The sequence below is a fragment of the Protopterus annectens genome, chromosome 1.part1 (genome assembly GCF_019279795.1).
Source record: "Protopterus annectens isolate FY-2018-M chromosome 1.part1, PAN1.0, whole genome shotgun sequence".
Taxonomy (NCBI): domain Eukaryota; kingdom Metazoa; phylum Chordata; order Ceratodontiformes; family Protopteridae; genus Protopterus; species Protopterus annectens.
In genome coordinates this window covers 1,275,859,926-1,275,882,980 of record NC_056726.1, presented here as the reverse complement: position 1 = coordinate 1,275,882,980, position 23,055 = coordinate 1,275,859,926, and the positions used below count along the sequence as shown (strand labels likewise).

Here is a 23,055-nt window from a genome sequence, read left to right as displayed (position 1 = left end):
CCTAGTTGGATTAACATGGTCAACAAAGGTAAATAAAAAAGTTAATATATGTTTCTTTCTCAAATAATAAAAACAGCATTCATTCTTACAAGGTGCTTCACTCTATTTTACTGTGGGTAAAGGTTTTGCCTACGGTATTCAATGTATATTGTTATGGTCCATATTATATATAGTACTCCAACATTTCACTTATATCACCTGAAATGTTTCATTATATGCTTATTGAAAATGGAAATACAAAATATTCACTGTAAATATAACCATTGTAGTACAATTGCTTGAAAATACTGATAGAACATTTATTTCTTTTTGCCAGAACAGTTACATCACTGAACCAGCATTTTCCATATTTTGACTTGGCAAAGAACATAAAACATTATTTTTGCTGCCATGGTATGCAGAAATCAGGACATGTCTATGCTGTAACCTACCACATAAAAAGGACTTCTATGAAGTATATATTTTTAAACCAAAAAGCATATTAAAGAGGAAGATTCAGTTTCAGAGAGATGATTATGATAATTTTCATTGTCCTCATCATAACCTTTGTGCTAGGTCTTTGTTTTAACAGAAATGAATATAAGCATAAAGAAAAAGGTCAAAGTCTGCATAGTCCTTTTGGTATACAGCATATTAATTTCTGTGGTATGCAAGAAACATCCCAAAGCCAATGTAACCCACATCAAGAACCAATTAATTTCTATGGTGCACAAGATGAAGGCCAAAGCATAAATAGTTCACTTGGACAACACAGTAATTTATACAGTGCACAAATGAAAACGCATTCAGCTTACCATAATTTAGCTGACAGGATCACTTTTTCTAATGATGAAATGGAAAAATACACCACAATAGCAGAAAACACTGTGATGGAATTGATAGCACAGATGAAAAAAGAGCTTCTAAGAGGTGACCCTGAAATTTGCAGTGATTTTATCAGGACTGGAAGCTCATTTGAAGGACTAAAAGTTAAACCTGAGGTTGAGTTTGACTTTATGATTACACTATTACCTCCTCCTACATTCAACTTTTATCTGGTATCTGTTATAAATGAGATTCCTAAAATGTTTAGTAAGATTGGTGTATCAGAAAATGGATTCAAAATGATGCTGCTACAGTCTTCTAAGTCAGTCTTCCAAAAACCAATGGAATTTAAAGAAAAATTCTGCAAGGGTGACTATTTTCAGTCATTGGCTGTTAATAGATGGTTTCAGTCCCTTGCTGACAGAGCAATAAAAACCCTCCCTAAAATCAGTCCTGATGTCAGATTTTCACAACAAGGACCTGCTCGCACTATGAAAATAAGGAAGAGTGGGTTTCCAGAAATTTCTGTTGACTTGGTTCCAGCGGTGTATATTAATGGCATGTATCTGGTTGCAAAGACATACGGAGGCATTATGGAAGAAAATTACTCTTTAAAAGATACATTGTGGAGGATGTCATTTTCTATTCAAGAAAAAACATTTTTGGAAGAAATCAGTAGCAGTTTGCCTACAAACTCCTGCCATCAGAAAACTCTGCAGATTCTCAAATACCTGAAACAAAGTACACCATCATTGCACTGGTCAGCTGGCTTAAGCTCTTATCATTTGAAAACAGTATGGCTTCATATGTTGCAGAACAAATCCTCATATGACTGGAAATATGAAAAACTAGACCAGAGAGTCCTGGAATTAATTGATAATTTACTTACAAATTTAGGAAAAAGAGCTCTTCACTATTTCTTCATAGGGAACCCAGAATTACTATGCAGAGATATAGATCTGCCTAAAGACTTTCTCCAATACCACATTAAATGTAATTTGTTTAATGACATTAACCAAACTACTATTGAACAGGCTTATTTGCAGCTTGTTCAGCTAAAAAATCAGATTGACAGCACCATAGAAGAACTGTGTGCAACACTTTAAAGCATCATCGTGACATGAGGAATCAAAAATGTAGCAGCTGTAAATCTATAAAGGAAATTGATTGTAAATAGTTTTCAAGAAGCTGTGAGAGAATTAAATGCTTAGCCATCATTCTTTAATTATGTACTAGTAAAGAGGAAAAAGTGACAGCAACTATGGGCATGCCACAGTGTATATTTTAGGGGGAATAATGTATTTCTTTTGTCTCATCAGTTGGCTAAAATTTATTGTACTAAAATTGTTGCTGTATTTACCACACATTTATTAAGTAGTAGATTTTATTAAAAATAGATTTTTCCCAGAGTATCAGGTGTGTGTGATTGCTTAAGCTTATAGGAGGCTATCTATATCCTGAAAGTGGATCTACAAGTACTAAAATCCTGCCTACACCTCTGACAGCAGATTCCAACATTGCAGTTGTTTTCCAATTCTTTAAGATACTTCAGTTTGAAAACATGATGAATCAGCAGCAAGTCATATCAATCTTGTGAATAAATAACACAGAAATATTTTGTGATAAGAGGTTTTAAAACTGCTACTGGAATGTCTGAGAAGAAGAAGAAAATAAATAAGTATGTATGTGTGTGTGTGTATATATATATATATATATATATATATATATATATATATATATATATAGATAGATAGATATAGGTGATGTGTTTATTTTATTTTTAGCCGCATTTATAACTTTTTATATGATATTGTTTATTTTTATACCAATTTCTGGTTTATTTTTAATAAAGGTAAAATAAATTTATCAGTTGATTTATTTAACTTAAAGACTAATAAGAAAATCAAATACATGGGAATATTAAACACAATTCAGATTATATTAAATTTACAAATTATAAAAGCATAATAAACCAAATTACATCTATGACTAATTGAAGCCAATATTTTTTATTTTGTTTTTCTTTTGAAATGTTATGTATAATTCAGTCTACTGCTCTTGCACATAACAAACAACAATTAACAATAATTAAGAATGGGCTACTAAAATTCTTATGATTTCTAAAAAAAAACAACAGGATAGCTTATACACACCATGTAAGATCTTGGAATGAAGGCAGCTTAAAATTCCTGATATCGAACATATTGTTTGGCTTCTATCTTTAAAACAATAACACATTGGCTAGATTGATCATCTAAACAAATTGGAAAGATTTACACTTTCATAAATGAGAAAAGCTAAAAATATTAGAGTATCCAAAAGTAATCCCTAGTAACAAATGTGGATAACTCCTATCTATTTTTTCAGTATAACATACGCAACCCCTTTTAGAAGTTCCTTATATTAATAACATTTTTAAACATATTAGACAATTTATATTTAAACATCTAGATTTAAAGAAATCGGTTCTTTATTTGCTTTTCTAAAGGTTTAATTGAAGGTGCTAATATGTCAAAAAATGAGTAACTGGAGAGTAAAGGACATATTGGTGAATATAACTTTTTTAAAAATATTTTCATATTTTTTTCAACAGATGCTATTTTAGAAAAATTTAGTTTAGTAAAAAATGAAGCCTGATAGTTCATGGCATTAAACATTTTTGAAGTCAAAGCTAGATGCAGTGGGATGTCCACAAACAATAGATCTGCCTAAATTCTTGCAATATCTATTTAAAATTGTTTATGATAAGATCAACAGTTGCATTTATTAGATTTTATATAATCTATTAGAATATAAAATCAATATGAATGTTACATTTTTCAGATTCTTATATCAAAATAAGTATGAGCTATTTAAATGATTCAAATAGATATTGGACCTTTGCATCTATGACCAAACCACTTCTGGAAACTTTATACATGGAAAGTTGTTCATAGAACATTCTTTACACCAAATAAGTTGAATAAAGTTATTATGAAAAAATTAATTTAAATATTGAAGACCGTATTGGAAGCATATATATATATATATATATATATATATATATACACACACACACACACACACACACACACACACACACACACACACACACACACACACACACACATACTGCTGCTCAAATCTTTTTAATTTTTAGAAAGAAATAGGTTTTACTCAAAAATCATATGGTTAGATAACTTTCATCTTTCTAGAGGAGGTAGGATTCTTTATAATAACCATATTCTTTGAATGTTAAAATGTCAATATCCATTATTATAAATCATTGTAGCTTGTGGTAGAAAAGCAATTACTAGGAAATGGTCTTTTGCAGATACAACAACTTTATCTGATTTTCTTACAATACTAAGGTAAATTCATGATAAAGAAATTAACTTAATTAAATGTGAGATTGGCAGTAATTTACCAGATTTTAAAATTTGACCTAAAAAATCAGATAATGTAAACTATTAATAAAATGGCTAAATTACGTTGTTTTATAAATAAATGTATATTTCCTCTTAATTTATCAGCTAATTAATTTGAGTATATATAACCTTTGTCTGTTGCTCAAAGTTTTACTTTATAGTTTTGACTAGAATGGTTAGAAAGCACAACACATTTTGTACATATTTTAAATATTTTTTATATTTTGGGTTATTTATTTTCATTTTGGAAAAGAATAAGAAAAGAAATCTCAATTAGTTATAACTCTGAAATTTAGTACTACATTATATATTGCTTATTTTCCATGATCTTTCTTTTTTTTCCAAAATAATCTTTATTACAGTTTTATATGTCTCAACAAATAAACACAAACATCAAGAAGTTAATATGGTAACAGGATATATAAGCAATGTAAAACTTTAAACAATACATACACAGGAAAATAAAAACCTAAGTAAAGCGTATCTACTACAAAGAGAAAAACAAAAAAAACTATATACAAAGTGCCAATACTTTCATTTGTTCAGACATAAACATTGATGCCGCCTTTCTATATATATTTCCCAAAACGAAAACAAAGGAAATGAATACAGAGAAATCATAAACTGAGGGGGACTCATATAAAGCAATCAGTAACTGCTAAAGATTTCCAATCTCGTGAATACAGCCAATCTGTCTATTTATATCTCCTCCAAGAGTGAAAAAATAAAATCCCAAAATTTCTGATTTTCCATCCTTTTATGAGGGCTAACCGTAATCATTTTTTGAGAGGTTATATACGTAATTGCTAGGCTCCTGAAACCCCGCCATGTTAATTTGGAGCGATCCATCCAATGTTTAGTAATGTAAAACTTAATTAGAAGACAAATGGTGATTAGTACTCTTAAGTCTGAAAGGAGTTATATAAATCTTGGTAATATGAAGCAAGGCCATTTCCCATGTTAATGTTGATTTATGGTAGCCCATTTTGCTTAGTCTAACCCTAAGAGAGCACCATAAGTTATGAGCATATTTACAAAACCATAAAATATGAATCATGTCAGCTTGGGGGTGTGAACAGCAGTGGCACGAGGTGGAGATAGAAGCATTAAATTTATTTAAATGAATTGGAGTAAAATATAGATTATTTATAATCATAAATTGAGTAAAAGTAAATTTCTTAAAAGGGGAATATTTAAGCGTAAGTTTTATCGATTCTAACTTTTGTTTTGCAGATATATTGATTCCTTGATTGCTCCAATAATCAGCAAAAATAATTTCTCCTCTATATAAAAATGAGGAAAATGCTTTGTATGCTGTAGAGCGCATATGCTTATTGGAATTTAAACACAGGAGTAGCTGTGTAATTGCATCAGCCTAGGAGTCAAAGCTACCTTGGTCTAAGAGAAGAGATGAGGTAAGGACCCTTAATTGCCTCAGAATAATAACATATGTTTTGGACAAAGAAAGGGCTTCTCTAAGCTCTGTCAATGAAAGATGCTTAAATTTAAGGAGATCCCACACCGTATAATTCTTAATCAGGGGAAAGCTACTTAAATTTATCATCTGTCCCCCTATTTTAATATTTGGATTAAGATGGAAAGGCTGAAATAATGGGAGGGTGTTGGCTAGTCCCACAGATTTAAATAATTCCCGAAAGTTGTCAATTAGACCTTTTAATATAATGTGTAATTTAAGTTTCCTAACGGAAGTTTTCATCAGAAAAGGTAGAGCTTTGGGATTGATATTATTACTAGTAGTATGATTATACCATAATTTAGTCCACAAAGGGGTCCATGATACGGAATCAGGGGTATAGTTTGCAATTGCTTAAACTCTATTGGCATGAATAATTCTATAGTAAAGAATGAGATTGGGCATCGCCATACCCCCTCCTAACTTAGGAACTGTAAGTCTATGGTAAGACATTCTAACTGATTTTGGGTACCAAACAAATTTTGTAATCTCTTTTTGTATTTTCTTGATAAAGGTAATTGAAACTGGGGAAAGCGAAGAATTACATTGATAGAGAATCTTTGGGAGTATATTCATTTTGACAATAGAGATTTTTGAAAGTGTAGAAAGTTTTAATAATTGCCATCTATTCATATCTTGCGAAATAGAGGTCCAAACCTTAATTAAGTTAGCTCGCAAGACAGAAGAATATGAATGATCATATGTAACACCAAGATAATCTAGGGAGTAACATGTGCGAATAGGCAAGATTGGAAAGAGATGGGGTTTATGAGCTGCGGGATTAATCTGAAAAATACTAGATTTATTGGCATTAATTTTGTAGTCAGAAATCGCAGCGAAGGTATCTAAAGAATTTATTAGTTTCATGGCATCATTTGAGGGGTACATAAAATACAAATTAAGATCATCTGCAAAGGCAGTAAATCTAATATCAGAGTTACAGATCCTCGGAATAGCATGGTAGGACTTCTGTACAACAAAAAGGAGCAAAACCTCTAAATATAAGTTGAACAATAGAGGAGACGGGACATCCTTGTCTAGTGCCATTGGTGATTTTTATTAAATTCGAGAATTTTCTGTTTATGTAAAGACGAGTATATGAGCTGTTGTATAGAACCTTGATTAGGTTAATAAATTCAAGGGGGAAGTCAAAGTTCAAGAGAGCCAAAAACAAGAAGTCCCAGTTCACTCTATCGAAAGCCTTTCTAGCGTCTAATATCAATGCATATATGGGATTCCGATCTTGTTTGGTTATTTTTATTATAGATTCTAGTAATAGGGTATTGTCCCACATATGCCTATTCCTCATAAAACCAGCTTGTTCTGGGGAAATCAAATCATTCATAATTCTCTTCAATCTATTCGCCATTATAGAGGAAAGAATTTTAATTTCCACATTCATAAGTGATATCGGTCTATAGTTATTGGGGTTAGTAATATCTGATGTATTTTTAGGAATCAAAATAGTTCTAGACTGATTGATATATGGGTCTCTGATACCGTTACTGGCAAAGGATTCAAATAGATCTAGTAGAATAGGGGCTAAGGTGTCTTTAAATGTTTTATAGAACTCGGACGGAAAGCCATCCGGGCCAGGTGCTTTCCCCAGTTTCAACTTGTCAATAGCTTCAAGAATTTCACTTACAGTAAATTGAGCCGAGAGTAAATCTTTTTGTGTTTTGGTAATCTTCGGGAAGGTGATCGCATCTAGGAACTTCCCCATCTCATCCTTTGTGGTCATAGGATTACTATTAGCGTAAATTTCTGACTATATCTGGTGAAAAAGCTGAATAATACTTTCATCCGATCTATAAAACTGATTATTGTACTGAAGGCAAGAAATTCTAGGAGATCTAGGAGAGTTAAGAATTATTTTCACCAAAGCCTTGGAAGGAGTTTGTATATCTTCTGAGAATTTCGCAATATATCTAAATTCCCAAATAGACAGATTAGATTGATGGTAATCAAATAACTCTTTTTGCTTCGCTGTTAATTCCTTCTCCATTTCCCCAGAGTAGCTATCTATCAATTTCCTATCAAGACGATCAATATCCATCTGCTATTCAGCTAATATTTTCGCACTATCCTTTTACGGAAATTAGCTTTTTTAATAAAAATACCCCTGAGTACAGCCTTTGCTGCTGCCCATCTGATGTCAAAGAATATGTTTTCGTCCTGTTTGGTTCCAAAAAGCTCTTTGAAAATCATTTTGATTTCGTTACCTATAAAGTTATCTTTCAGGAGATTACAGTTCAGTGACCAGATAGGAGTTGTATGTACTGTGGTCTGAGTTAAACTTACTTCTAAGTCTATTCTTGAGTGTTCTGAAAGGAAATGAGGTTCTATTGAAAACTTAATTTTCCTATTGTTAAAATACCTTGAAATTAAGAAATAGTCAATACGAGACCATGACTGATGGCATTTGGAAAAATACGTAAAATAATTGTGTTTGTAATCAGAACCTAAAATACTAAAGGCAACAGGGTCCATTAAGTCAAAATCCTCAATCAAGTCTGTCAAAGCCTTGCAGGTCATCGAGTTCCCAGACCTAGATTTACCTAATCGATCAACCTGAGGATTTATAACCACATTCCAATCTCCTCCAATAATTAGTCTATGATTTGGAAATTTCAGTAAAAGGTTATAAATAGTCATAATAAATTCAGAATGTTCCGAACATGGCCCATATATATTAAGAAATAATATTGGATTATCTAATGACTGCATGCAACATGTGAAGTAGCACCATCTTCCAACTTGATCATTCCCTTTCGAAATGATTTGTGTCTGAAAGGACTGCTTAACAATAATTGCCACCCCTTTAGAGCTATTCACCAATCCCGAGGAAATAATATCCCTAACCCATGTTTTCTTAATCTCATTCGCCCAGTCTATATTTAATAAATGCGTCTCTTGCAAAAAGCATACATCACAATTGGCTTTAAGTACTAAATGCATAACTAGTTTTTTTTTTTCTCTGTTATTAAGTCCCCTAACATTCCATGATGAAACATTCAATACATTAGTTATATTAGCCATATTGGCATCAAGTATGTAAACCACACATGTTGAGATCCAGACTTGTGTAAACATTCATCCGAGATCAAAAGTATACAAAAAAGTGAAGAAGTAACATAAGTATTACTACACCATAAAAATAAGGCAGCCATCTGTAAGTCAATGGCACCAAAACCCCTCAATCCTATAACCGTGCTTACCCACCTCCCTATAGCAATTGAGAGAATGCATAAGTGAGACAATGTATTTAACCCTATACTAGGAAATCGTACAATCATATTAACCCTAACAAGTAAAATATACCGGAAACTATATATACATAATTTATACAGATTCATACCAAATCCAAGTGCAGACATCAAAGCCCTACTTAATATCCTCATGGCATCCAGCAAAGTCATAAACTAATCACAAATACAACTAAACTATCTAAATATAAGATAATGACATACAGGGTAATACAAGATCATATTACCTGTCAGCAGGTTATATTATATATAATTCGTCTATCCACCATAAGTAAGACGACCAGAAAATATACACTAATAAACACTTTTAGGAAAACTATAATAATTCGTCAAAAAATTATTAATTAAGTTCAAACCATAGCTGTAGAACTTGAAGAACTAATTATGTTGCCAGTGGGTACTTATAAGACCATCACAGCGCAGACAAGGACATTGCGCCACCTAAACAGCAGTTTGGATCGAGTGTACCAAGTTCACACATTACCCGACTAGCACTAAACAATATACACATCGTTGGTCTAGAATGTATGACAAAAAAGAGTTAAACCTCACGATGAGACTCAAGATATGCTCGTCGGGACTCTCGATTTGAAAACTCTTCAATAACATAGCGTATATCAGCCAAACATGACTGAGACCGGATACGTGATCCTTACTTCCTCTAAAGTGTGTTACAAACATAAGTGTCTTTGCATCCCATCTAGAGGAGTTCTGTTGTAATAGCCTCCGCTATGAACATAGTTCCTGGTACCTACTAAGGCACTCTTAATGGCATGTAATGCTGAGAAATAAAATTAAGTGTGAAACCAATCACAAGGTAATTGTAAAGCTGTTAAAAGAGAGAGTGAACCTACAAAAACATAATAATAACGAAACTATACATTATTAGGTAGCAGGATCTGAGCCAAAACATTTAAGAAATACAGTTCTCGCTTCAGCAGGGGATGTCATGGATAGTTTGTTTTCTTGATGTATGAAGATCAGCGTTGAGGGGAACTTCATCTGAAATTTAATTTTTCTTTTGATAAGATCAGCGCAATAAGGGGCCAGTTTCTGACGCGTGTCTCGTATTTCTATGGGAAGGTCTTGTGAAATTATTAACAACTGATTATTCCAGGTGAAATTCTGTATTTTTCTGAAGGCTAACAAAATATTTTGCACATCTTGGAAATTAAGCATTTTGATGTATACTGGTCTTGGCAATGAGGCTATTTGCTGTCTCCGGAGAGCTCTGTGAGCTCTTTCGATACTGAACTTGTGCGCAGGTTTAGAGTCTTTACAGAGACTAGTGAATATTTGCGCTGCAACCTCAATTAGTTGATTATGTTCATGCTTTTCATCTAAACCTCTAATAATCAAGTTATTTCTTCTACTTCGCGCCTCCAGATCCACAATCTTGGCTTGCATGGCATTGATAGTTTTGTCTTTGAGTTGGAGAGATTCTTTAAGGGAATGAATTTCAAATTCATTGGCTTTAGATCTCTCTTCAACTAAATCCAATCTGTCAACAATCTTATGTAGTGATGAATCAAAGGTGTTAAAGTTATCCGACAGTTCTTGGATAGCACCTTGTAAAGGTGCAAGTGCACCTTTTAGCTCCTCCATAAGCAGAGCGTTATCAGATCTATGTTTGACCAGTTCCCTGGGGGGCTCCGGTACCGGTTTGGAAGATCTCAGTCTTTTGGTCTCCTTTTCAGGGGAGGTAGTGATAGCTGACAGTTTAGACTTTGTGGTCTGAATGTCCATGCCTTCCGATTCTCTCGACATTTTATTCATCTCAAGATAAAGTCCGCTAACTCCTGGAGCTGTCACTGGGTGTAGTGCTGGAAATCAGGCCTCTAATATCCACGTGTCGGAATGGATGCACACATCAAATATTCGAAAACAGCACTTATTTACGATCAGAGTATTTCTAGCAACCTCAGTTTAAACTCACAGAGGCCAAAAATAAGTAGCTTAAGTGATAAATGTGTTATTAGCCTGTGATTATTCAAAATAAAGCCATAAATCAGAAGATGAATACTGGAGCCACAAGGAGAGGGTACCTAACAGACGCCCACCATCTTGGAATATTTTTCCATGATCTTTCTAATGTTATATGTTTTTTCTCATATATTCAACAAAACTTTTTTTGTTTTAAAAAAGAAACTTCAATTTAAAAACACAATTGGTGGGATTTATGAAGCTAGCGCCAGGTGTAGCGTAGGTGGTATAATGCCAAATATGGCCGCCAAGCAATTCAGGTACGATCCAATTCCACGTGCACTACCAGCGTACGCCAGATCTGCACAGCTCTCGGCTCATGTGTGCTAATCACCCCATGTGCAGTAGTGTAGCATGCAAATGAAGGTACATAGTGATTCATGAAGTGGTGCAGGCATAGCGTAAGCATACAGAAATGTAAACCAAAAAAAAAAAACGGTTTACATTTTTCCAAACAGAACATCGGAGCCATGAAAGCAGACCAAACTTACGTATTACAAAGTTAACATATGCCAATGGCTAAATATACAGCCAATGGCATAAAAAAACATGCACAACACATAAAAAATAACATTTAATGTCATGGTCACACTAACACAAAGTACAACCACAGGGCATGTGTGCGCAAATGGGAACACAAGGAAAATATATACAGATGTCATAAAATTGCAATGTAACACAAATCATGATTTCACCACAATAGTCAATGGTATGCATGCTACACCACAACCAAGCTGGAAGGGTTGCTAAGGGTCTATGACAGTGTTCGGCATGGTAACTATGAATTAGTAGTCAATGCTATGCAAATGAGGCAAGTAATACTGAATCACAAACATCCCGCCGGCCTAAGGATGTACCATACAGTGCAGCGGTACAACATGGAGGAGTGGTCTGGAGGTATACATAACATCAGCAGTGGGGTGTGCCACCATAGCTGTAAGCACATTGGAGCATTGCAAATCCGGGTTGCCCATTGCTAAGCAAAGCCACAGGATAGGGGTGTGGATGTAGCCATAGCTTTGCTTAGCTGAGAGCACACATGGTGCCCAAAAGCGCATGTGTACATGGATGACAACACGCTCTAAACCCGGTAAACAGCCGCACGCGGTGCGCACCACAGCTGAAACAGGAAGGTTATGGGAAGACAATAAGGAAATGCCGCAGTAGGGTAATTGGAGTACGACTTGAGTAATTAACACCTATTAACTCACAGTGGGCCATTGATGGCAGCTAACAAGGCTGCTAGTAGCAACCAGCAGAACAGGATAGGGGAGGTGTCAGATTGCAAAGAAAAGAGAACTGTCACCGCAGAGCAAAGCAAACCTGCAGTAGATCAGTTATAGAACACATTTCGCAACACAATCCTGGTTTGGGAAAGTACAAAACAAGAAAGCAGGCTGCTGGATGCATGCCCAACAATGGGAGGGGAATCATTAAGAAAAGTGAAGGCAAGGGCAAGAGGTGATCCACGGCAGCTAAATGTAATTCAACACCAAAGGCACCACAATAGCAGTACCTGCGGTAAAACACATAAGTAAGATACCCTGCAGCTGATTGTACATACACACCCTATGACATCATCAGTGTTCAAAGCACAATAGTATAAAGTGTGAAGGCACCTCACACACACTCGTGTATTCCCAAACACTGGACCATCTGTGTAAACAGATGGGGAACTTTTACAATGTACTTGTTGGGAACTGCCATAGCTGTGATTCATCACCGTGTGTTGGAGACTGAAGGTGGTGTGGAGGATGATGCTGACAACCACCTCAGGCCCCAGAGGTGGAGAAGAGTGTTCAGACCAAGGGTAACCTACCAGGGGCTACATGATCTGGAGATAGTAGAGCGTTACATGGTGGACAGGGACATCATACAGCAAATTGTTGAGCTGTGCTGGACACACCTCAGATCCAGAAACAACAGAGGGGAACCCATCCCAGTGGACATGAAGGTATGTGTAAGCTTGAGAATACTAGCCACAGGTACCTTTCAAAGGTCAACTGGAGATATCATGGGGATCTCACAGGCATCAGCATCGAGGGTACTCCACCAGTTCCTGGATGCCATGTTGCCACATGCCAATGAGCATATATACTTCCCCCGAACTCAGGAGGGGTTGACCAGCAATATGCATCTCTTCCACCATGTGACAGACTACTCAGAGGTACTGGGTGCAATAGACTGCATGCACATGCATATCAAGTCACCACCCGGTGAGCATGGTAGGCGCCACATAAACTGCAAGGGATACCACTCCAACTGCCAGGTCATGTGCAATGCCCAGGGCATTATCATGGATGTGTGTGCTGGCAGCCCTGGAAGCTACCATGACTCCCACATCTAGCATGCCTCACAGCTGTATCAGGTATTTGTCAAGGGGGACATCCCATATGGCCACCTTGTGAGGGATGCTGGCTAGGCACTGGAGCCGTGGATGATGACTCCCATCAGAAATGCACACACAGACCCATGCAAGAACGCCATAATGAGGCACACACACAAACCAGAATAATCAATAGAGCGTGTGTTTGGGATGCTGAAATCACGGTTCCCTTGCTTGGACATATCTGGTGGAGGCTTGCAGTACTCTCCAGGCACGTGTGACCACATCTTCATAGTATGTGCCATGCTACATAATATGATCCTGCTGAAACAGCTGCAGCAAGGACATAATGGTGAAGGCCCTCACAGCCTACCGCAATTGCCAAGGGCATCACAGGCACAGAGGGATTCAGACCACGAACACCCTGTGCCAGCCCCAGTAGGCAGACAGAGGCATGCCCAATATGTCCATGCCTTGGCAAAGAGGGAACGTATAGCACATACACTGACAGTGTAGGCCCCTACGGACTGACACACTTCTCCACCTGCACACACAGTAAAATGGATGGCACACACACATGACCACCTGTAAATTGTTATGTGTAAGTGGTCTACTGTGTGAACCCTACATAGGCAGCCCTCAACTATTGCACACACAACAGCTATTGGTACAAGGTAAGTCAACACCTGAACAGTAAATGAAACTAACAGCATGTGTTGATACTGTATGTATAGGTTCCTAGGTACATCGGTAGGTACATGCCTGATTGTCAGAGGCCATTCATCAGCCTATGCAAAATGTGTCTGCTATCGCCACCCCATCGATTAACTAACTGTCCCTCTGTGGACCAGAGCCAATTGCGGGATCCCTCGGGTGTAACCACTGTTCCCCACCCACTCTGCAAGGATTCCCTGGTGTGTTAATGAGGGGCTCCATATAATGTAATCAGGGATGTAGTTCCAAAGCATGGGGAGTACCCATGACAGGTATCCATCACCCCAGCATTCTCCAGTTATGGTTGTGGCAAGGTGTTGCACATTACAGTGTGTGGCTCACTGTGACATGGATTCCCATAGCTGGAGCACATCCATTAAACATCACTTGGACATACCATTAATAGGTATCATCCATATGTAAACTAACTGAGTTACACATTTGTTTGCAGTATGGAGGAACAGCTGTAGTACAGTCCACATACAAAACACCATAACACTTGTACATATCCCAGATGCCCCAGTGGTAAAGCCACTGACTGTGTCGTGCATGTTCCCGGTTCCATGACCTGCAAGGGCTGTTACGTAATTCCGATGGCATGAATAATGGATGTTGGATGCAGGTCAATAGAGCACGTTTAAGCACATGTTAGCGGGTTTATGCGCTGGCAAGTGATGGTAAGCGTCGTTTAAACATGACTACACGGATATGCATAAATCACAGTCAAAGCTGGCCAGAACAGCTGAAATCTGCATTATTCACCCTTGTACTAATTCTGCCTGCTCTGAGAGGTAAAATGACCACTGCCAGGAGTAGAACACACAACCATGTACACAATCACCTACCACTAAGCTACCTGAGATGTACCAATGGCAGGTGTGTATTGTGACAGGTTAAAACACAAAAGGGCAGAGTTCAGGAAATAGTATACACCGCCATGTACCCAAACGAAAGGTGTGTTCTCTCTCCCTCTCTCTATATATAGATATATACATAACATAGAGATAGAAAGGGTAATAGAGAGATATATGTCGATATATACGGATATACATATATCTGCAAATACATAGATAGGTTAACAACATGTACACAACCATGGAGATACAAATAAATAGGATACTACCAAATACCAAATGCTTTACATACCAACACCCGTAATCACGAGGCTTAAAGACCGAAAGACCACAGTACCGGAACACTAGAACCGTGAGTACTATTATCACAATGTTAAGGGACATTTAGTTATTGCTGCTGGTGCTGTGATTCAGGTAAGTACTGTGTTTAAGTGTGTTTCTGATTGCTGTAGTGTGTGTAAGTGTGTGTTCTGAGTGTGGTGTGTGTTTCCGTGGGACTGTAATGTGTGTGTGTGTGTGTGTGTGTGTGTGTGTGTGTGTGTGTGTTTGCTTCATGTGTCTGTTCGTGCTAACTTGGAGGTAGATTATTGCAGTAGGTGTGGTCATAGCCAGGCCTTAGGCATAGGCCAACTAAGCAGCCGCTTAGTGCGCCACTTTAGTAGGGGCACTTTACCAGTATTTATTTGGTGTAGGTAGACCAGGATGGGGGCACTGGGTGATGTGGTGGGGGGTGTCATTGTGCCTTTTGCCTAGGGCACCAGTTGACCTAAGGCCACTCCTGGGTGTGGTGTGAGGGGTGAAGCCACCCACATGGGGTGTGTATGGGGCATGGCCACCTGGCCATATGTAGTGTCAGATGGTTTGTTTGGATGTGATGGGTAGCAGTGTGTCTGTGTGTGTGTGTTTGTGTTAGTTCCAGGAGTTTGACTATTGCAAGCTTGAGTGTTTGGTATTGTGGGGTTTGGGAGTCCGTGAACGGTAATGTTGTTGATGGACGTGTGTGCGTTCCTGAATCCATGGGTATGCCGTATACAGCAGCTGAAGTCTTCAAATATGTGCACAACATGGTCCATAGCAATCACAAATTCTGCCATAACTGAACGTTATGAACAAAGGATATGGAGACTATATTATAGCAACAACCCATGCCTGGGTGTGGGTAATGCTGGATTTACCCACAGTTGTCTTTGTTTGGCCACTCGGGCTTCGTCCTCATGAACAAACCACACCAAATGCGGGTAAATTCACCATTATCCACACCCAGGCATGGGTTATTGCTATAATACATTATTACAAATATGTGCTATGGACATGAGCTAAACATGGGGTTAACACCTGTCCCATCTTGCGAGGGGCAGTCCCTCTATGTGCGGTAGTGTTCTGACCAAAATGAGTAAAAATACCAATGTCCTGCAATCTCAAGACGTTCTGCGTGTTCCATAGTTAATATAATGGTTGCATAAAATAGTCATCTGTATCTAACAAACCTACATTTAACAAGAAATAGGATAAGCAAGCAAACTGCTACAAGAATATAAGCTTTTATATAGGCATATATGTAAAGTTCTATACTTTCTACTGACCGTGGGTATGTGTCTGCCTCTAAAATCCGATGTGTGTCCTGCAAATGTCCCACTATGGCCATTTGAAAAGGTGGCAACCCAAGCCAAAGAGGTTCAGTCACCAACACAACTCCAATGAGTGCAAATATATGTGACAGAAATACACGAGACAGCTTTCATGTAGCAACATTTCATTACATACCGATGTATTTCCGGAGGGATTGAAGGATCAACATCACCTGCATGCTATATAGGAGCCAATTAACAATGGCTTAATGAATAATCCTGCAATAACTGTAGTATTAGTCTACTAAATGATAGGTCTTCAATGAGGGAAGGAGCCCTCACACACACATGGAATATGTATAACTGCAGTCCCCACAAACCTTTATCTGCTATGTACACCCACCTACATCTCCCCCACACCCGAAAAAATTGCAATACAGACTGTAATAACATCACAAACATCCACTCACTCAATGACATCTGCAGAAGCCTTAACATACCTTGTGAGAGACACACTATAATGGTGCTATGTGAAGTCATTGCTGTTGTGCAATGGAACAGACGCCGATGTTACAGGTTTTGTTTGCAATAGTCTCATATCAGACGGTTGAGATAACAGCTACACTCACATGTAGAACTACATCCTCTAGCCGTTACACACAATCCACGGGGGACATGAAATTAAAATATCTCTGTCTCTCTCCATATAGCAGTTGCAATTCATCACAAACAACACATCCAGGCCATCTTCCTGGAAGGTAGGGCAAAGGGACAACACCCAAGTGGAGTATTCAATTATACCCCACTGTTGCAATGTAATTGGCTAATGGAGTAGCTGCACAGCTGATAAGTTATGTATAAATATGCAGTGAATTTCAAAGTCATTTCCTTTTTAAAAGTTTTGGAGGGAAATTAAAGTGTCAATTAAGTAATTATTCAATATTTGGCAATGTATAAAATGGTTGAGTAAAAACAGTAATAGCATTCTGAAGAAGTTCGTAAGGACGAAACCTAGGTCAATAAAGAAGTTATTACTGCAGAATTCGTGTGGCGTTTATCGTTTGCTGGTTGGAAAATAAGTATCTTTTTTCTCAGAATTGCATTTGTTTCATCTCCTTATTGGCATCGACTACACCTTGCTTCAATTCCAACAAGTTACAGTCAAGTTTTTGGTTACTAGTTATATGGCGAGCGAGAGTGGTTCGGTGGATGTCGGGAGCATGTTACAGCAGATAAATGATACTTTACAAGAACATTCGGTTCTTATACAGAAATTACTTGCAAAAGAAGCAGAGAACCCAACGCAAACAGGGGAAAGTTTGGGTTTCCCGCTTACACAACCAACGCCACCCAGTACAACAATGCAAGGTAACTTTGATAATCATAGCAAAGAAAAAACTGTTATAGATGTGACTAGCTGGAAAACTAATGTCTACAGCTTTCACAGTGGACCTATTAAACAAACTTCAACAGTAACAGTTATACATGAATTAAAACCAATGCAAGATATGTTGCGGACATTTGAGAAAAAATTGTTTAAATTAAAACGGATACAACTAGAAAACAGTTATTTGTCACGGAACATCGAATTGGGTATTATTCCCAAAGGTTTACGGCTTTGGAGGTATCCAAGTGGCTGTGAACAAAATGTCAATATGTTAAAAGACTTACATGCTTTATTTGATAATTGTGGCATCCGGTTGATGGAAATCATGGTGAAGTATAATGATATCAAAATCGAGGAATTGCTAATCCAACTTGAAGAGTTAAATTTGAATATTTCAAAAGATCTTCTCTTTGAGCATACTTATGATCAATACACGGACATTATATCAGATGTCACATCTTGTTGTGATACCATTTTTCAGAAGAAAAATCATAAAATTCAACGGGACATTCACAGATATGCACAACAGCAAGCATATCCCAAATCGAGTGGTTCCACAAGTCAACACCATGGTAACCAACATCAGCATGTTTCGGCAACTATTGATGACGTCAACCCGCCGTATGAAGGGGATGATGCAACATCGGCAATGAGGGTGTAGAGAGTACAGAAGAAGGCGTCAGGCGTTCGGACAGACTGAAAAATCAAAATGAAGTTACAATCCCACAAGAATTTCAAAAAACAGGTGCCAGACCGAAACAGACTTTTTTGGGACTTACAGCAGGCAAGAAACGGAGAATGTAACGACAAGATTTGCTGGTGAGGCGGAAGTAAACATTGAGTCGGTGAATGTACGGGGACTCATTGATTACTTGCACATGCACGAACTGGACTATCATGATAACGCAGTGGGTAAGCCCCAAACAGATTTTCAGAGCAATTTTTTTGAAGATGAGTGTGAACACATTCATAATTTTTTGACGACTTCTTCCAATGTATCTATTCCCGTAGTTCATGCAACACATAATAACATTGGTAATTATGAAATGAATAATAATGATAATTATCTTACAGAAATGTATCATAGGAATGAGTATACCATAAATGATGAAATATTACTCGATCTAAGTATATACCAATTCAATGAAGATAGGGTTTGTAATGGTATAAACAATGTGAATATAATAAGTGTAGATAAGTCTTTATGTGAACATGCAACGGATTATAATAATGTAGTTAACTTTTATATAGATTGCAATCCAGATCATTATATTTATGGAGATGATAATAGTATACAATCAAATATTATAAATGTAGAAGAATAATCGAATATAGATATTGTATTAGAGTGTAGTGATAATAATTTTTTTCTAAGTAATCCACAAATAATAATGAATACAAAACAAGACTTTAAAGTATATAATTATTCTTCACAGAGCATTACAGTAGAACATGCTGACTTATTTTCCAAAGGGTTTAATTATGTCCCATGTAAAAAAGGTAATATGGTAGAATCTATATTAGATTTGAAATTGTTTTCACGGAAACTTAATTTAAAAGCATATTTCAACAACAAAATCGAATGTCAAAGTGTACAAGACAAGATGTTTACAAAACCTAGTTTATTCAATCCTCCCATGAATGAGGAAATTTTGTTTTTTGAAAGGAGAAGTGAATATGATGTAAGGAAATTTTATAAGAAATATAAGCAAAATAAACATTCCAATATTACCAAACTAGAAGGGAATTTACTTAAAGAAATTAAAAATGATCCAAAATTAAGAATTATGAGGCCTGACAAAGGTAATGGCATAGTCATACTGGACTATAATGATTATAGTTCATATATGACTAACATGTTATTAAGCAATACATATGTAGAAATAAGTAAAAACCAAGTACATATAGCCTATAAAAGAATAGAAGGTATGTTAGATGACATGTTATACCAGGGGAGTATCACTGAAAAAGAACATGAATTTTTAAAAAATGAACATCCAGTCATCAGTGGTATTTTCGGAATACCAAAAATACATAAAGGCCTTGATAATTTGGAATTTCGACCTATTGTAGATGGAAATAGAAGTGTAACATGCAACATAAGTCAATATTTGGATCATTTTTTTAAGGAAAGTATGAAATGTTATACTTATATAACTAAGGATTCATGGGATTTTTTGAGTAGACTTAATAAAATAGTTATGAAAAATGAATATACCTTTTTGACAATAGATGTTGTTAATTTATTTACAACTATACCTCATGATATAGGCCTCTTATGGCTAGAAGAACAATTGTTTGAAACACATCTTTATGAACAAGATCAAATTAATGTTCTTATAAATTTGATGGAAATTGTACTCAATAATAATTATATATATTTTGAAGGAAGTTATTACCAACAAGTAAATGGCGTTGCCATGGGGGCACCATGTGCCCCCATGTACGCAAATTTAATAATGAGTTATTGGGAACAACATTATCTATTTGGAACAGAATATGGTAAACATCTTGTAATGTATACTAGATATTTGGATGACATATTCATTATATGGGATCGAGATAAATATATGTTGGAAACATTTTTTGAATATATTAATACTACAGTAAAATTTTTAAGATTTACATATAATGTCCAGGAGGATAAAATCAACTATTTAGATGTGGATATTATATATAATAAAGATGTGAATATTTTGCAAACACAAATACATAGAAAATCCACCTTTTCTAATGCATATTTGCATTTCGATAGCTGGCACCCTGACCATCAGAAAAAAGCCATTGTGAAAGGGCAGATGGTCAGGGCGGCCAGAATGGTAAGTGAAGAGATGGAATTTATCAAAGAATTAAAATACATCATGCAATTATTTATGAACAGAGGGTACCCAGAACAATTTTGTGTCAAAATATTCAATGAAGTGAAAAATAAAAGACAAAATGGGACATATACGGCAATATTAAAAACAGGTTTATTACACACAACAACATTGGGCAATGAAAGTATAATGGAAAAAGATAACTTTAATCATATTCCTTTGTATATTATCAAATTTGATGATTGTTTCAAAGAAATAGAAAACATTATAAAGAGAAATTGGGAGTTTTTTGTTAATGACAAAATAGGGAGACATATTTTCAATGGCCCGATAAAATTTGTGTATAAAAAGAGTCCATCTCTCAAAAATATATTGGAAAATAAAATAACTATTGATAAATATCAAAATGGAAGAGAAGGGAATTTCAAATGTGGAACATGCAGTATATGTAGTTATATATATTATTCGGGTAGAGAAATAGTGATTAATGGGTGTAACATCAAAATAAATGGACATTATAATTGTACAACCAAAAATGTAGTATATACAGCTTTATGTCAGCAATGTAAAGCCTTTTATGTTGGTAAAACAAAAAGGAAATTTAAAGAGCGGATTAAAGAACATTTATTAGATATACAGCATAATAAAAATAGTAATGCTCTTGCAAGACATATTATAGAACATAAAGATCATAAATTCAAATTTATGGTTATAAATCAAATCCAACAGGATCCCCAAGGTAAAATAACGATGTACCATTTGGATATGGAAGAATTAAAATGGCAAATTTATTTAAATTCATGTATTCATCCGGGAATTAACGAATACATGACCATCATGCCACTATTGAAATTAAATAGAATATATAATAAATAAAATGTGGCATTTATCATTATGATTATCATTACCATTTTTATGTATAAAGATAAATTTTATACAGTATATTAACACATAAGTGATATATACTCTACATGTTGGCTTTATACTACCTGGTTTGCATACTACATTATTATAAAATATAATTTGCACTTATATAGTAAAGGAATCTATATCAATTGTTTTGTAGATTTAATTGATTCGTACTGATGGTAACGCTGTCTTCTTGATATTTAAATATATTTAATATATTTAATATTTATTTATGGTATAAAAACAAAAATAATAATTGATGTGTATACGTATTAATATTTTATATATATGTTATAGTTGGATTAGTAAGATAGGAATGTGTATATAATAGATACAATAGATATACATTATCACAAATACATCAAATGTTATATATTTATATGGTACATAACACTAAAAGTTTATATATGTATATATAATAGTTAGCATTTTTTTAAACAAATTCTTTATTTATGTACTAGTGAATAATGGTATATTTTATTAGTAGTTTTTAATCGACAAGTGCAAATATTTTATTAAAGTTTATATAGAAAAATTAGGAATGTATAAGTTATGTATAAATATGCAGTGAATTTCAAAGTCATTTCCTTTTTAAAAGTTTTGGAGGGAAATTAAAGTGTCAATTAAGTAATTATTCAATATTTGGCAATGTATAAAATGGTTGAGTAAAAACAGTAATAGCATTCTGAAGAAGTTCGTAAGGACGAAACCTAGGTCAATAAAGAAGTTATTACTGCAGAATTCGTGTGGCGTTTATCGTTTGCTGGTTGGAAAATAAGTATCTTTTTTCTCAGAATTGCATTTGTTTCATCTCCTTATTGGCATCGACTACACCTTGCTTCAATTCTAACACCTGTCCCATCTTGCGAGGGGCAGTCCCTCTATGTGCGGTAGTGTTCTGACCAAAATGAGTAAAAATACCAATGTCCTGCAATCTCAAGACGTTCTGCGTGTTCCATAGTTAATATAATGGTTGCATAAAATAGTCATCTGTATCTAACAAACCTACATTTAACAAGAAATAGGATAAGCAAGCAAACTGCTACAAGAATATAAGCTTTTATATAGGCATATATGTAAAGTTCTATACTTTCTACTGACCGTGGGTATGTGTCTGCCTCTAAAATCCGATGTGTGTCCTGCAAATGTCCCACTATGGCCATTTGAAAAGGTGGCAACCAAGCCAAAGAGGTTCAGTCACCAACACAACTCCAATGAGTGCAAATATATGTGACAGAAATACACGAGACAGCTTTCATGTAGCAACATTTCATTACATACCGATGTATTTCCGGAGGGATTGAAGGATCAACATCACCTGCATGCTATATAGGAGCCAATTAACAATGGCTTAATGAATAATCCTGCAATAACTGTAGTATTAGTCTACTAAATGATAGGTCTTCAATGAGGAAGGAGCCCTCACACACACATGGAATATGTATAACTGCAGTCCCCACAAACCTTTATCTGCTATGTACACCCACCTACATCTCCCCACACCCGAAAAAATTGCAATACAGACTGTAATAACATCACAAACA

At 35.7% G+C, this 23,055-nt stretch overlaps 1 protein-coding gene across 4 annotated transcripts in view; it reads left to right on the top strand.

The window, feature by feature from the left end:
• Positions 1-2,443, top strand: part of LOC122809897 (inositol 1,4,5-trisphosphate receptor-interacting protein-like) — a 146,525-nt gene extending 144,082 nt beyond the window's left edge. For 3 of the 4 annotated variants that reach the window (XM_044081547.1, XM_044081545.1, XM_044081546.1), the window contains one exon: positions 317-2,443. In XM_044081547.1, coding sequence (XP_043937482.1) covers positions 510-1,910 — 1,401 coding nt within the window. In that variant the 5' untranslated portion in view covers positions 317-509 and the 3' untranslated portion in view covers positions 1,911-2,443. The remainder of the gene's footprint in view (positions 1-316) is intronic. The other variant, XM_044081548.1, reaches the window with a different exon arrangement.
• Positions 2,444-23,055: the final 20,612 nt, after the last annotated feature.